Source organism: Pundamilia nyererei, unplaced genomic scaffold, assembly GCF_000239375.1.
Source record: "Pundamilia nyererei isolate P.nyererei 1_Seehausen unplaced genomic scaffold, PunNye1.0 scaffold00026, whole genome shotgun sequence".
In the NCBI taxonomy this organism is placed as follows: Eukaryota; Metazoa; Chordata; class Actinopteri; order Cichliformes; family Cichlidae; genus Pundamilia; species Pundamilia nyererei.
In genome coordinates, this window is record NW_005187427.1 from 2,512,526 (window position 1) to 2,524,813 (window position 12,288).

General features: G+C 43.1%; 1 protein-coding gene across 4 annotated transcripts in view; it reads right to left on the reverse strand.

Annotated features, from left to right (window-relative positions):
* Positions 1 to 798: 798 nt before the first annotated feature.
* shroom1 (shroom family member 1) overlaps positions 799 to 12,288 on the reverse strand; it is a 28,867-nt gene continuing 17,377 nt past the window's right edge. For 2 of the 4 annotated variants that reach the window (XM_013909523.1, XM_005727765.2), the window contains exons 2-10: positions 12,140 to 12,180; positions 7,221 to 10,137; positions 6,939 to 7,125; positions 6,614 to 6,666; positions 5,440 to 6,060; positions 4,661 to 5,251; positions 3,989 to 4,091; positions 3,093 to 3,365; positions 799 to 1,722 (exon numbers count right to left, since the gene is read on the reverse strand). In XM_013909523.1, the coding sequence (XP_013764977.1) occupies positions 1,468 to 1,722; positions 3,093 to 3,365; positions 3,989 to 4,091; positions 4,661 to 5,251; positions 5,440 to 6,060; positions 6,614 to 6,666; positions 6,939 to 7,125; positions 7,221 to 9,925 (4,788 nt within the window). In that variant the 5' untranslated portion in view covers positions 9,926 to 10,137; positions 12,140 to 12,180 and the 3' untranslated portion in view covers positions 799 to 1,467. The remainder of the gene's footprint in view (positions 1,723 to 3,092; positions 3,366 to 3,988; positions 4,092 to 4,660; positions 5,252 to 5,439; positions 6,061 to 6,613; positions 6,667 to 6,938; positions 7,126 to 7,220; positions 10,138 to 12,139; positions 12,181 to 12,288) is intronic. The other 2 variants (XM_005727766.1, XM_005727767.2) reach the window with 1 other exon arrangement.

Consider the following 12,288-nt stretch of genomic DNA (forward strand, 5'->3'; position numbering starts at 1 on the left):
TATATATATATATATATATATATATATAACACGGCAAATACCAAAAGGAGTTCTGTCTTTCTGTTCAACCACACACACACACACCACAAGCACGCGCGCACACAGTGACGACTGAAGGTTCTGTGAGAACAGAAATGTATAAAACTATGAAAACTAGCTGACAGATTTTAATGGGGAAACAGTGGTGCAGTTAAAGGTGAGTGGATGTGCGGGTAAAGTGTGTTTGTACTTTCAGAAACAGCCTTTAACTTAAGAGAAGTGTGTAAAATGAAACAAGCATCACGTGTTTCTAGAGGGGGCTACTCTGTGGAGGTAGAGAACAGGAAACCAGTCTAAGACGCCTGAATTGAAGATTGCGAATTTTTCTCATTAAAAAACTTAAAACAAAAGGCATTTCAAGTATCAAGAATCGGCTATGCGACAAAAGGACATTGGGGAGCAAAGTACTCAGTGATATAATTGTTGCTTATGTGTAATCTGCTTTTATGAGGCTTAGCACCTCCGTATGAAGAACTATTCCAGTATAAATCATCAAGGCTTTAATGAAATTAACTGGAAAAAAATTTGTACACAATTTTTCATGCTGATTGATGCGCTCGTGTACCTTTTAAAAAAGATCACCTCAACATTCCTATTTAAAACGAACCTGAAACAGGAAGAAATATTGTTTAAATGGATGGAGTAAGGCTTCCACTTGAAATGATCTTGAATCTGATTTGAAGAAATGTGCATTTAGGTTTTTTTTTTACAAAGTGCTTTTTTCCATTCACCTATTTTTTTTTTTGGTTTTTAGTGCCTTCATTTGAAACACATTTAAAAATAAGAACATTAAAAAAAGATTAAATCTTCTACATCTATTGTACATTTTTACTGATATGATACAGTACATCGCTCTCTTTCAGACTGCTTTCTTTCACTGGCGTCCTCCCGCTGCTCAAATACAATCTTAAAGCTTATAGTAGGTTTCCACAGGTGAAGATACAGGGCTGAAGCACTAATGAAAAGTGAAGGGAGGGTTTCTGCATTGCTAAAAAAGTGTCCCCACAGCAGCTCTAATGGAAAATGTTCCACAGCTTCAGCTATCATCAAGGCACACAGAAAACCCCCCAAACAAAAACAGTTCACTCCTGTTCGAAGTAAAAGATGTACCGTAGTGGGACAAGCCTGGAAACAGTGGTGGGCGGAGTCAGTGAGCATTTATGAGTCTCAGCAGATGACAGGAAGGTAAGCAACTTCAGTCATTACTGCTCACCTCATGCACTGCCTATATAAACAAATAGAAGAGGGGTATCGTGGGTCTTGGTGTAACTCTGCTAAACTCTTTTCAATGACCAAAACAGTCATGACAGAGTGCAAAGGGTTGCAGAGACCAGCTGGACCTCTACAAAGCCAACATGTCTCTACATGTCTCATTTTGAAGAAGCCATCCTCATTTTAGGTAAGCGAAGCAAATCCAAAATTTCCCCCTCACAGATCCAGGCTGCCGGTAAGGGCCTCCAGCTGCTCCTCTCCCAGCCTCTGCTTCTCCTCCAGGTCCTTTTGCCGGATGAGCAGCGACGCCTTGGTCTGGACGAAGCGCCGGTAGTCCTGTAGCTGTTCGGCGGACAGCTGGCGTGACAGGAAGGTGGAGACGAGGTTTTCTCTGCGATCCAAGTTATCCTTCAGATCTTTGGCATCCTCCCTCTGTTTGCATAGCAGACGATGGCGACTGTCCAGAGATTGCTGCGTGGAAACGCAAAGAGAAAAAATGATCAATTCTAAGTGACAGAGTTATAAGGCTACATTTCCTCTCTATTAGACACATGTTGATAACCAAAATAAATCCCTAAAACAATCATGTGACATTTTGTCTCATATTTTGGGGTGTTTTTATAAGTGACAGGAAATAAAGAGGAGTGAAAGTTGCACGATTATGTTTCAAACAGCTACAACACAGAGGGTGCAGTGTTTCCTTGTGTCAACAGAGGGCAGGGTAGTTACAAATGTCATCGAAACTGGTTTGGAGTTTCGATGAGTCAGTGTAAATACCAGTGTTGCTGATAACAGCGAGAAAACAAATGAGCCCTCTAACAAGCCCTCAGTATGCAGCACGCTCAGCGCTGCTATTACAGAGCACAGGGCTAACAAAGAGTCTTTTCAGGAGAAAATCTGGAGGTCTAATGCATCCATGCAAACATACAAAAATTATGCTGGAAACACTGAAACAGGTTATTCAGAAAGCGCAAGAAAGCACAGCCAGAACTCGTGTTACGCCTGTGACGTGGCCACTGGATTAATGATTAATTAAGAGAGCGCGGAAATTATTTAGGAGAAGAAATTAGCAACATGAAAACTCTTTTAAGTGAAGCCCCTATCGATTAATCAAATTAATCTTCAAACATTTGATAAGCTGAAAAGTGTCAATTAAGCCCAGATAAACCCAGCAGCATTTTTTAAATTCCACAAAGTGAGAAACCTTGACTCCATTACAGCTGCCCTTCAACTTTCCCCCAAGTGGCGTGTTTGCTGTTCTAAAGTAAACAGAACAAGAGTATAGCTGAGGGCATGGGAGCAGCTGCACACTTCTAACACTTGCTCTCCGTGGTCTTTTTGCCAGGAGCTCCTAATGAGCCACAGTGTATATTGAGATCCTTAAGCTTAGTGACGTAGCATTTCTCCCAGGAGCACTCGCTGACAGTATGCTTTTACTCACATGATTTAGTGTTTATGTGTAAACAGCATCAGCGTGTGAATGGCATCAAAATACATTGAGCACATGCTGGTGTATTTGAGAGAGTTCATTAAAAAATTATTATCAGATCGTTTGATCTAAAATGCTTTTAATTTTTTTAAATTATATGTGTTATGTAATGTGACTGACTGTTATGTGTTCATGAAAATCCAAATCTGAGTCAAAACAAAGGCAAGAAGGATTGAGTGATTGTGGGTTTTCTTTGCAGAAACTTGGAGAATTTTGGAGAGTTTTCAAAACAATCCCTGGTAAACAATTATGTAACGCTAATTAAAAATACTAAATTAATTATCCAGCGTTATTTTCACAGTAGTTGGCATGCAGAATCAGCCAGTCAGAGTCAATGTTTCTGGTTCCCCACCTTCTCCTCAGCATCAGTGTTCTCATCCACGGTGCTCAGGGCGTTCTGTACCCTGGCCAGCCGAGCAGACAGGCACAGCAGCAGACTGACCACCCGCTCCAGGTCACCTATGAACAGGTTGTACCTCTCCAGTTCCACAGGGAGACAACGCTCACGGACCAGCACCTGTAGCGCTTCCCCGCGGGCTGTGTTCTCCTGAACCTCTACCTGGAGGGCTCCACGCGTCTCTTCATAAGAGCGCAGACGGTCCTCGATATACGAAGCCAACAAACGCTGAAAGGAACAAAGAGAAGAGTTTGAGACGCTTTAGATAAATGAGATGTGGTGAAAAAAGGATGGATATAAACCAGTTAAAAAAATGTTTTTTTTTTTACATTTGCTGCCGTGGAACCATACCACTGTACTAACAGTGAGTGTGCATGGCAGCAAGAAACAGGAGGGAGTTACTTGCTAAGCCAAACATTAGACAAGAGGGAGACACTGATAAGAGGCAGACGGCATATCATGTGATAAGAGACAGAACTATTGCTGCTTGAATAGTCCACTTAAGGCCAAATAGCTTACAGATGGTATCAATATGAAATCACCAGAGGCTCTGGTTTAAAAATTAAAACTGAATGAGGCCACAGTTCAAACTGTTCACATAAAAGCAGTGCTCATTCTGTCTGGCTTTCACTCATTTAACAAAGCAGTGATTTGAGACATACAGAGTATTTTACCCATAAAGCAGACAGACCTTTAGTCTCATAGGGATGTCTTGAATGTTTTTCAACTAATGAATTATTTCTTCTTACTTGTCGTGAGGAATTTTAATGTTGAAAAAACGATTAAGCTATACTTGCTCTGTAATGCACGCTGAACTAAACTACTCACTATTTGCATAAAATGATGATTACCTTCTTCTCTGTGATGTCAGTTTTGCTTTGCAGGTCTGCTGATTTCTCACTGTCGGGAGCAGGGGGACAGGGAGAGGCTTCCGACCCTTCCACTGTTTCAGCACTGCAATGAAATTTGGTTATGTTAAAACAACTTGATTCCTGCTGTCACAATATAGACATGCTCAAATGACATGTTTGTTTCAGGCAGGCCACATTTTAACAGCAACGCAGAGTTAACTGAGCAAAGTCCAAATGTTTTCTGCATATTTAAATACTCTGAAATGCATCTGCACATTCTCTTTGTATCTGAAGTGTGCTTACATTAGCAGAAATAGAAGTGCAGGCACAGCAGTAAGCAAATATACAGGAGTGTCCGTGCATGAGATGTTACACAAGATAACAGAAGCACCAGTGGAGCTCAGTTCGTTAGCCAGTTTAAACTAGTGTCAAATTTCATGGAAACCCATCAAACTAGAAATCCTAATTACCTGAGTGCTGCACACCATTGGAAACTCTAGCTTGGCTGTTATTATCCATTCTTTACGTTAACTACTTCTTCAGGAGTGAAGAAGACCTCCAGCACAATTTCTATTTTCCACGAGTGTAAACTGAAAAATAGTCATTCCATCTGCTTTGTTTACCACTGCTGAGTTTACCTGAAGTGTTTTCTTCTGGCACATGAACATTTACCTTTCTGCTGCTCCATTCTGCTCTTGTTTCTTCTTGTAGTGCTCCTCCATGAGCAGTGTGTCCTCCGACAGCAGCTGCTCCATCAGCATGAGCGCTGTCTTACGATTGGTCAGTGGGTAGAGCACTCTAGCTAACGTCTGGTCGGCTCCGACAACTGCTTCTACAAGCTCCTCCCACTTAGGTCTCTCAGCAGGTGTCTCCTGGCCCTCCGTCTCTCCCTCTGGTGTTCCCCTTTCCTCCATCTCCTGGTTTTCTCCCACATTCTCATCTTCCATTACCAGATCTTTCTCCTCATCCACCTGATGACTGATGTCTTCGTCGGAGACCGACGTGCAGGGAGACACAGAGGTTTCACTCATCTGCTTTAGAGGGACTGCACTAGTGGAGTCGAAAACACTGTCAGTCAGAGGTGTAGTCTTGACTTCCTCTTTGACCTCTTCTTCTGGTGACAGAATCCAGAGCAAAGGATCTGTGGTGACACCACAGCTCAGAGACACCTCATGGTTTGAATCAGGTGGCTGACCATTACTGCTTGGTTCATTCAGCGACTGCTCCCTCTCTGATTCAGTCACAGAAGATGTGCTGCCTCTGCTGGAAGTCAAAAAAAATCATGATAAAGATTTACACCTGATGAAATTTGCAAAATCTTTTTTTGATGTAATGTTTCCTGTTACTGATTAATTCAAATGAGGAAGAAACTGGTATGGCACATTTAATTAGCACTTTTTTTCTCCCCAAAAAGGAAACATTACCTATTTTAACATGGGGTCTAATCTTACCTGGATCTGTTTTCAAAAGGAAGCTTTGTCTGAGTGGGGGTGGACGCAGTGGATTTAATCTCCCTCTCAGTGATCTCTTCACCTCCAGGGGACGGTGGGTTTGAGGAAGTCTCACTAGGCGATCTGCTAGACCTGCATTCATCTGTGACAGGGCCATGAGATCCAGGACTCGCAGGATGAACCTTGGCCTGAGAAGGGGAAGAGGAGGAGATAGGGGAGATTGATCCACTTGAGTTCCTTGATCTGACTGTAGCATCCTCCTTTGAGTTGTCCTTCAACAGGGCTTTCCTCTGGGTTTGGTTTTGTGACTGTCCCTGAGTGTGCTTCTGACCAACAATCTCTGGCTCTTTTCCTGTTTTCTCCGAAACACTTAGTTTCTTCCTCCTTCTTTCCTGCCCCTGGGCTTCTCTTTCATCAGAAAAGTCTGGTCGTCCCATCTCACTCGAATACCTCCGCAGATGATCCAGCTGTTCAGAACTTTTACTCAGGGCTGACACCTTTGTCACCTGGGATACCCCAAGCTCTTCCATGGATTTTCCCCTCTGTGACGGTACACGGACCTGGTGATGGTCCACAGGAGCTGACTTTCTCGAGGATTCCTTAATGGCAATCTTCTCAGAACTAAAATAAGAACAGAATCAGACATAAAGATTCATGGCAACTGTAAGTTACTTTGGAGCAGAAAGCCTTGCAATGACGTGTACCCCGCAGGGGCCAACACAAAGAGAGAAGAGCAACCATTCACACCTAAAGTAATTTTGAATCACCAATTAACCTAACCCTACCAGCTGCAGTACCCAAATGTCTGATTCGAACCTCTCGCAACAGTCCTAGCCACTGTGCCACTATTTTACCTGAACATGAATCATTTCTAGAAAATAAAAATATCAATGTTCTAAACAGGAGACTCAAAGTCGAAATCAACATAATTTCAAGAAGTAGGCTAACTCATTGAAACTGGTTCAGTCCATTACTTTTCTTTTACGGTCCATGTGTAAATCTTTTGAAAGGAATGTCGGTTTGCTGGAGGAAGTTGGTGTTGACTTTCCAGCACCACAATGAAACAAGTTGAACTTTATAGTCTGTACCACAGTGCACACATCACTGACCTAATACTTCTCTGACCTAAAACCCAATAAAAGTGTCCCAAATTATCTGCAGCACTGGTACATACCTGCTGGTCTCCATAGTATTAGCTGGTAGTAGATCCTCCTCATATTCATTTGCCTGCAGACCCAAAAAAAGAACAAAAACACTGAATTTAATTTGTACTGGTGTCAGAAATTACTACACTGCCAAGTGAACATGACCTGAAATATTTCGCTTTAATTTTAATTTTGTATTATTTACGTTGCTGCTTTTTAAATGCAATACAGACTCTAAATTAATTAACTATATCTGTGAAAGGAAATCTACAGGTGGCTTTAGTAAGGAATGTCATATTAAGGATACATCTAAGGGCTTTTTAATGATATTGCCACTAATTTGGCCTACTTTACCTCAAGTGTGTGCGGTGTGGATGTGGAACGGTTCCTAAGGAAACTGGGTGGTTCTGGCTGGTCCAAGAGACTCTCCGCTGATGCAGACTTTCCCTGAGAAGGACCTTGGCTCTCTCTCCATCTGGACTGATTTTGCTGGCCACTATATTGGCCTGAACAGGACTGTGCTGAGAAGAACTGTGCATACCTGTTTTGTGAAAATTAAACAGAATACTTTAAATGCTTGATTTATCCACACTACACACTACAAAGGCAGAACCAAAAGAAGCTTCTCAGCTGTACCTGATCGAGCTGGTGGAGGAATCAAGGATTCGGCCTGCAGAGTGGGGTCTGTTAAGCTTCTTCTTTGTATTTTTAGCTTCATAATTCCCCGATAGAGACCTGGGACCTGGCCAGTCAAATGGTTTCTCCCCAAGAGAGTGCCTCTGTCTGGGTGGAGGTGGTATCTGAGACGTTGGTTGCTGGGGTTCGGTCGCTTTATGGCCCGTCTTACGCTCCATGTAATCCACCAGAGCCTGATGTCGCAGATGTTTTAGGTTTGTCTTCGAGGTGCTCGAGGTTGAAAGAGCTCGACCTCTTGTCTCAAACATCTTCCTCCGTGCTTCAACCAATCCCTGCTCTTCTTGCGGCACCTGCTCCTCTCCCTCATTTTGATCCAAAAACAGGTCGTCGCTTTCATTGCCAAATGAGCGGCAGGCTGAGTGGTGTGGGCCACCGCCGAGGTGGTTGAGTTTCTCTGGCTCCGAGTAAGACATCTTCTTCTGCTCAGGAGTCAGTCTCTTTCTGCTTCCAATTCGTGCCACCTGTGGCTGGGCAACATTTGTTGGCCTCCCACTTTCATTTTCATGCTTTTTGCCAATCTCCATGTGATCGCTGATGTCTTCTTCTTTTATGCTCCCCTTCTCCATCCCTTCTGAAGTGACAGAAGGAGTAAGCGTGTCGCTAGAAGTCTCTGAGTCCTGTGATGAAGAGAAACGATGAATCACTCCAGGTCTCAGCTCTGGATTTTCCCTGATCCGGTGTGGCCACGACAGCTGCAGGTCCCTCCTTTTAAATGACGTCTCCCTCAGAACTTTTGACTGAGCATCCTTCAGCTTCTCTTTGTAGTACTTTTTAAATGAGTCATCCAAGGTGTTACAGGCAACTGAAATATCATCACCTCTATTATTCTTGCTAATGTCACCCTGTGGAGGTGTCTCACTGTCATTTACTGGCACATCACCTTGGCCTGTTTTGTTTAAGACTGTTTCCTTGCCTTTTACACTGATCCCAGGCTCATTCTTGGGCTGTAATGCTGCTCTGCTGGCACCAGTGAGGTGGTACAGAAGCGGGGTTGTTTCCTTGTTTATCCTCTCACTTGCAACATCCCCTAAGGGCTGCCATTTCCCTCTCTTTGCATGATCGTCTCTCTTGTGGTGGTTGGACTGCTCATTGCTAATCAGTGATGCATCCTCCATTGTTGGTGAGGCTGATTGTGAGCAGCTTCTTTCGGGACCACAATAAAATATAGGGTTGCTGGCAGTGTGCCGGCCAATTTCTCGATTCTGCACTGTGTCGATTTCTTCTAAGGCATCGAAGCTTCGTGAGGACTGCGTCAGCTTAAAGGACGGTTTAAGTTGCTCCCGACTCTCAGAGATCATATCTTTTCCTGGAGTAACAGAAGTGAAAACATCATTTTCATCTAGAATTGTACCACTGAAAGAGCGAGAAGTCTCTTGGAGAGGTCTAAACAAATTGTCCATTGTGCTGTGGCATCTTTCTCTTAGCTTGTGCGTCTCCAACACAGTAGAGACTTCACTTCCAGCCTCAGAACCACAAACAGAAAGAGAGTGTGTCTTCAAACCAGACTCAGACAGCTTACACACTCCAGTGACAAAGTAGTATTGACCCTTGTGCTGAATGCTGCTGCCGCTGATAAGACTCTGATCATTACTCCCCCAGGGGTTGGCAGCTCGGGCTGGCTCTGAACCAAGCCAGTCGTAAGCAGAATGTGCCCTTTTGCGCTGACTTTCAAGATGGCGCTTACTAGCTTTGCTATAATGGTCTCCATTACATCCACCAGTGCTCGGGGGCTTTTTGGCTGGCAGGTGGTCAGGCTGACTTGTGCCTCGAGGAATAGATCGGCTTAGATTGTTTGCTGACTTCTGCTGCTCAGAGGCAGCTTTGTTCTCTTTGATGGATAGGTATTCTGGGTTCAGAGGCAGCCTGGTCTGATCATTAGGCTGGAGGTGGGGTCGGTAGTTTGGTGGCACCTGTGCCTGTGGCTGCTGCTGTTGAGAGCCTCTCCAAACTAGGTATACTGGGTCAGAAGTGAAGTCCGAGTTGCTCGTATCAGCATTAGCTGTCTCAGGTTTTGTGACATTTAGATCATGGTGCTGCCGAACTTGGGGTCTGGCCTTCTGATAAGGCTGCTGGAGCTGAAATTCAGCATTATTATGATGGATGTTTTCAAAGTTTTTAGTAGCTATAAAACTATCCAGGCGTGCTGGAACTGGAGGAGGACGGACAGGAGGGACAGCACTTTGGGCTGAATTCCCCAAATGCATCTCTCTTTTTGAGAGTGCTTTGTTGTTGGTATGGACACTGTTACTGCCATTGTAGTTAAGGTGGTTTACATTAGTGTTAGTTTTGTTGCGGTACTCCTGGGTGATAGATTCAACTGAGCGATAGAGCTGGTCCATGGTCTTTGAGTCAGACTGCAGAACCTGGGTCGGATGGTAAATGGACTTTACATACTTAAGATCAGCATAGTGGCTGAAGGAGTTTGGCTGAAGGTCCTCTGGAAGAAAGGGAGATGGATAGTCTGGGGCAGTGGAACCACCAGAGAAGGAGCTATAGGCAGAGTCTCCTTTGCCGTGTTGGTGGTGTGCAAGTTGGTCGACGATGCTACTGCTGGACTTGGCTGGGGAAAGCCGGCTGACAGGCATGCTCAGAGGATGCAGATCCACGTTGCTCATTCTCTCAAAGTGGAAGTTGTAGGAATCCATGGAGGACTGGGGCGAATGGCAGGAAGGGAAGGGCAGAATCTGTAGATATGGTGTACGTGTATGAGCGCTGATGCATGTGTCTTCCTTGTGGTTGAAACTGGGAAAATTACCACAAACACATCTGCACCAGGTTGTCCGTCACGTTTGTTACTATTTAGGTCATTTTCCTGCCTTCTTTTTCTGCAGTCAGAGCCCCATGAAACAGTCTGCTCCTGGGGAAGAAAACACAAACACAGCACAGGCCTGAAAACTCAACTTAGGCTCAATTTTTCAGGACAAACGTGGTACAAATGACTTTGTTCATGTTGTTCACATTAGGCTTACAGGCAAATAACATTAATATTTTTTTCTTATTAATGCATGTGAGATAGTATTTTGTAATCAAAAGCAAATTAAAACAGTATCAATCAAACAGGTTTAGATAGTTAAAGTACACTCCCTTTAACACAATTACACCTTTGTCTGCCTCAACATGTACTCAAAATTAACACTATTATGTGAGCAAGACAAGTTTCATGCCATTTTTTTTGTTTTAGGGTTCTTACAGTTCACGCCAGCTTGGTTTTGTGGGTCAGTGCAGTTAACCACCTGTTGAAGGGGTCTGCCGTTTTGCATCAATAAGACCTCTAATTAAGTTCCCTGAGACTAGCAGAGCACGTTGCAGCACACTCATGAAAAAATGTCAGGAATTTCATATAGAAGAACAGAAGCACCTGAGGATTAGTCATGTGACAGGTGTATAATGCATTGTTATACACAAGTGGCTCATAAAAACATTTGTTTTCCTCTTATTCACTGCACACCGCAGTATTTGATCTATGTATTTGTTTTGTCAAATGACTGTCTAAAATATAATATGTTAAGAGCAACATAATAATCAATGATCAATGCACTATTTAATTATAAAAAAAAAGATCACTATCCTCTCCTTCAATGTAAATCTAAATGTTTCAGAAGCAATATCTGCAAATATGTAAAATGTTCAGATTTTATCAAGTTCACCACCTGACCCCGTGACTGGAAGATGCTTTGCACCGCTAGTGTCACACCATTTCAAATGACACTTTTTATCTGCAACATTATGGAAACCTTTAGAGTGGAGCAATTGCTCCACTCTAAAGGTAACTGTTCTGACATGTATATACAATATACTATTTAATGTTGAGGCCACGTGCCTATGTGAGTGATGTGCTGCTAACAAACAGATTCTGCCAGTTTCCTGTTTGATCAGGAACTGAATAGAAACAATCAAATTTAGATTTTATATACTTATTTACTGCATTTTAAGTTCTGCAGTGGATACTTGTTCATATAGTCACTGCAGTTCATTCTCATACAAAAACCAGCTCTGGCAAGTGACTGCGGCGTTTGAGCGTTACAGTGGACTCTCCCATGACCTGCATGCATTTCTTTCACTATGTCATCAAAGTTTATAGTCACACACCTGTCATGCATACACAAAAGCAAATGCTACAAATAATAATAAGCAAATAACAGAGTCAAGCCAACCAGCCCAGTTTTAGGGCTCACCAGCGACCAGATTTTGCTTAACTGATTTTGTTTTCTGTGTAATCGGGAATTATTTCATTCACAAACCACAATGATGACTTGAAATTCCTTACAGTCGCTTTCAAATTTTATTTTTTTCCCAGTGTTTCCAGGTTTTTTGCCTGGTATTAAAAAAACTGCATTACAGATAATCCGAGGTGGCCGTTTTGCATATACACAAAACCCACCTCCCAGGAGCCATTCACAGCTAAACTACAGTATTAAGGGGGGTATCCCATGTGTTTATGAAGGGCCTTCTGATCTGTAGTGTGTTACTCTGCGTGTGCCTTTGTGTGTGTGTGTGTTTTCTAGCCATCCTATTTCCACTGTGAACAGAGAGAGGCTCCCAAACAGGGGAGCGCTGAAGTGGAAGTGATGGAGGGGACAGGCAGTGACAAAATGTACAGAGGGGAGAGAAGGAGGGAGGGTAAGGCAGAGGGTGACCGGCCCAGACAAATACTCTCACACGCAAACCACAACAACAAGAGACAAGAGAAGTGAACAATGACAACAGGAAAGCTGAACACAAGTTAGAAAAACAGACCAAGTGTCACAGTAGCAAAACGGAGAGGGAACTAATCTGGAGCTCTACTGTGTTCAGATCGGATTGAAAATGTATAAACTTTAGGGAACACCATCAGAAAGAAAGGAAAAAGAAAAACTCACCAGAAGTCTGAGTCAAAGTCACTGCCCTTCCTGATTTCCATCTGAAAAAGAGAGTGTTTCCTAAGTTTAATCTGAAATAAAGATCTGCCAATTGATTTCCATGCTTGTTTCTAATTCAGAACATTGTTCGGCTTCTAAAGAGGGACCAG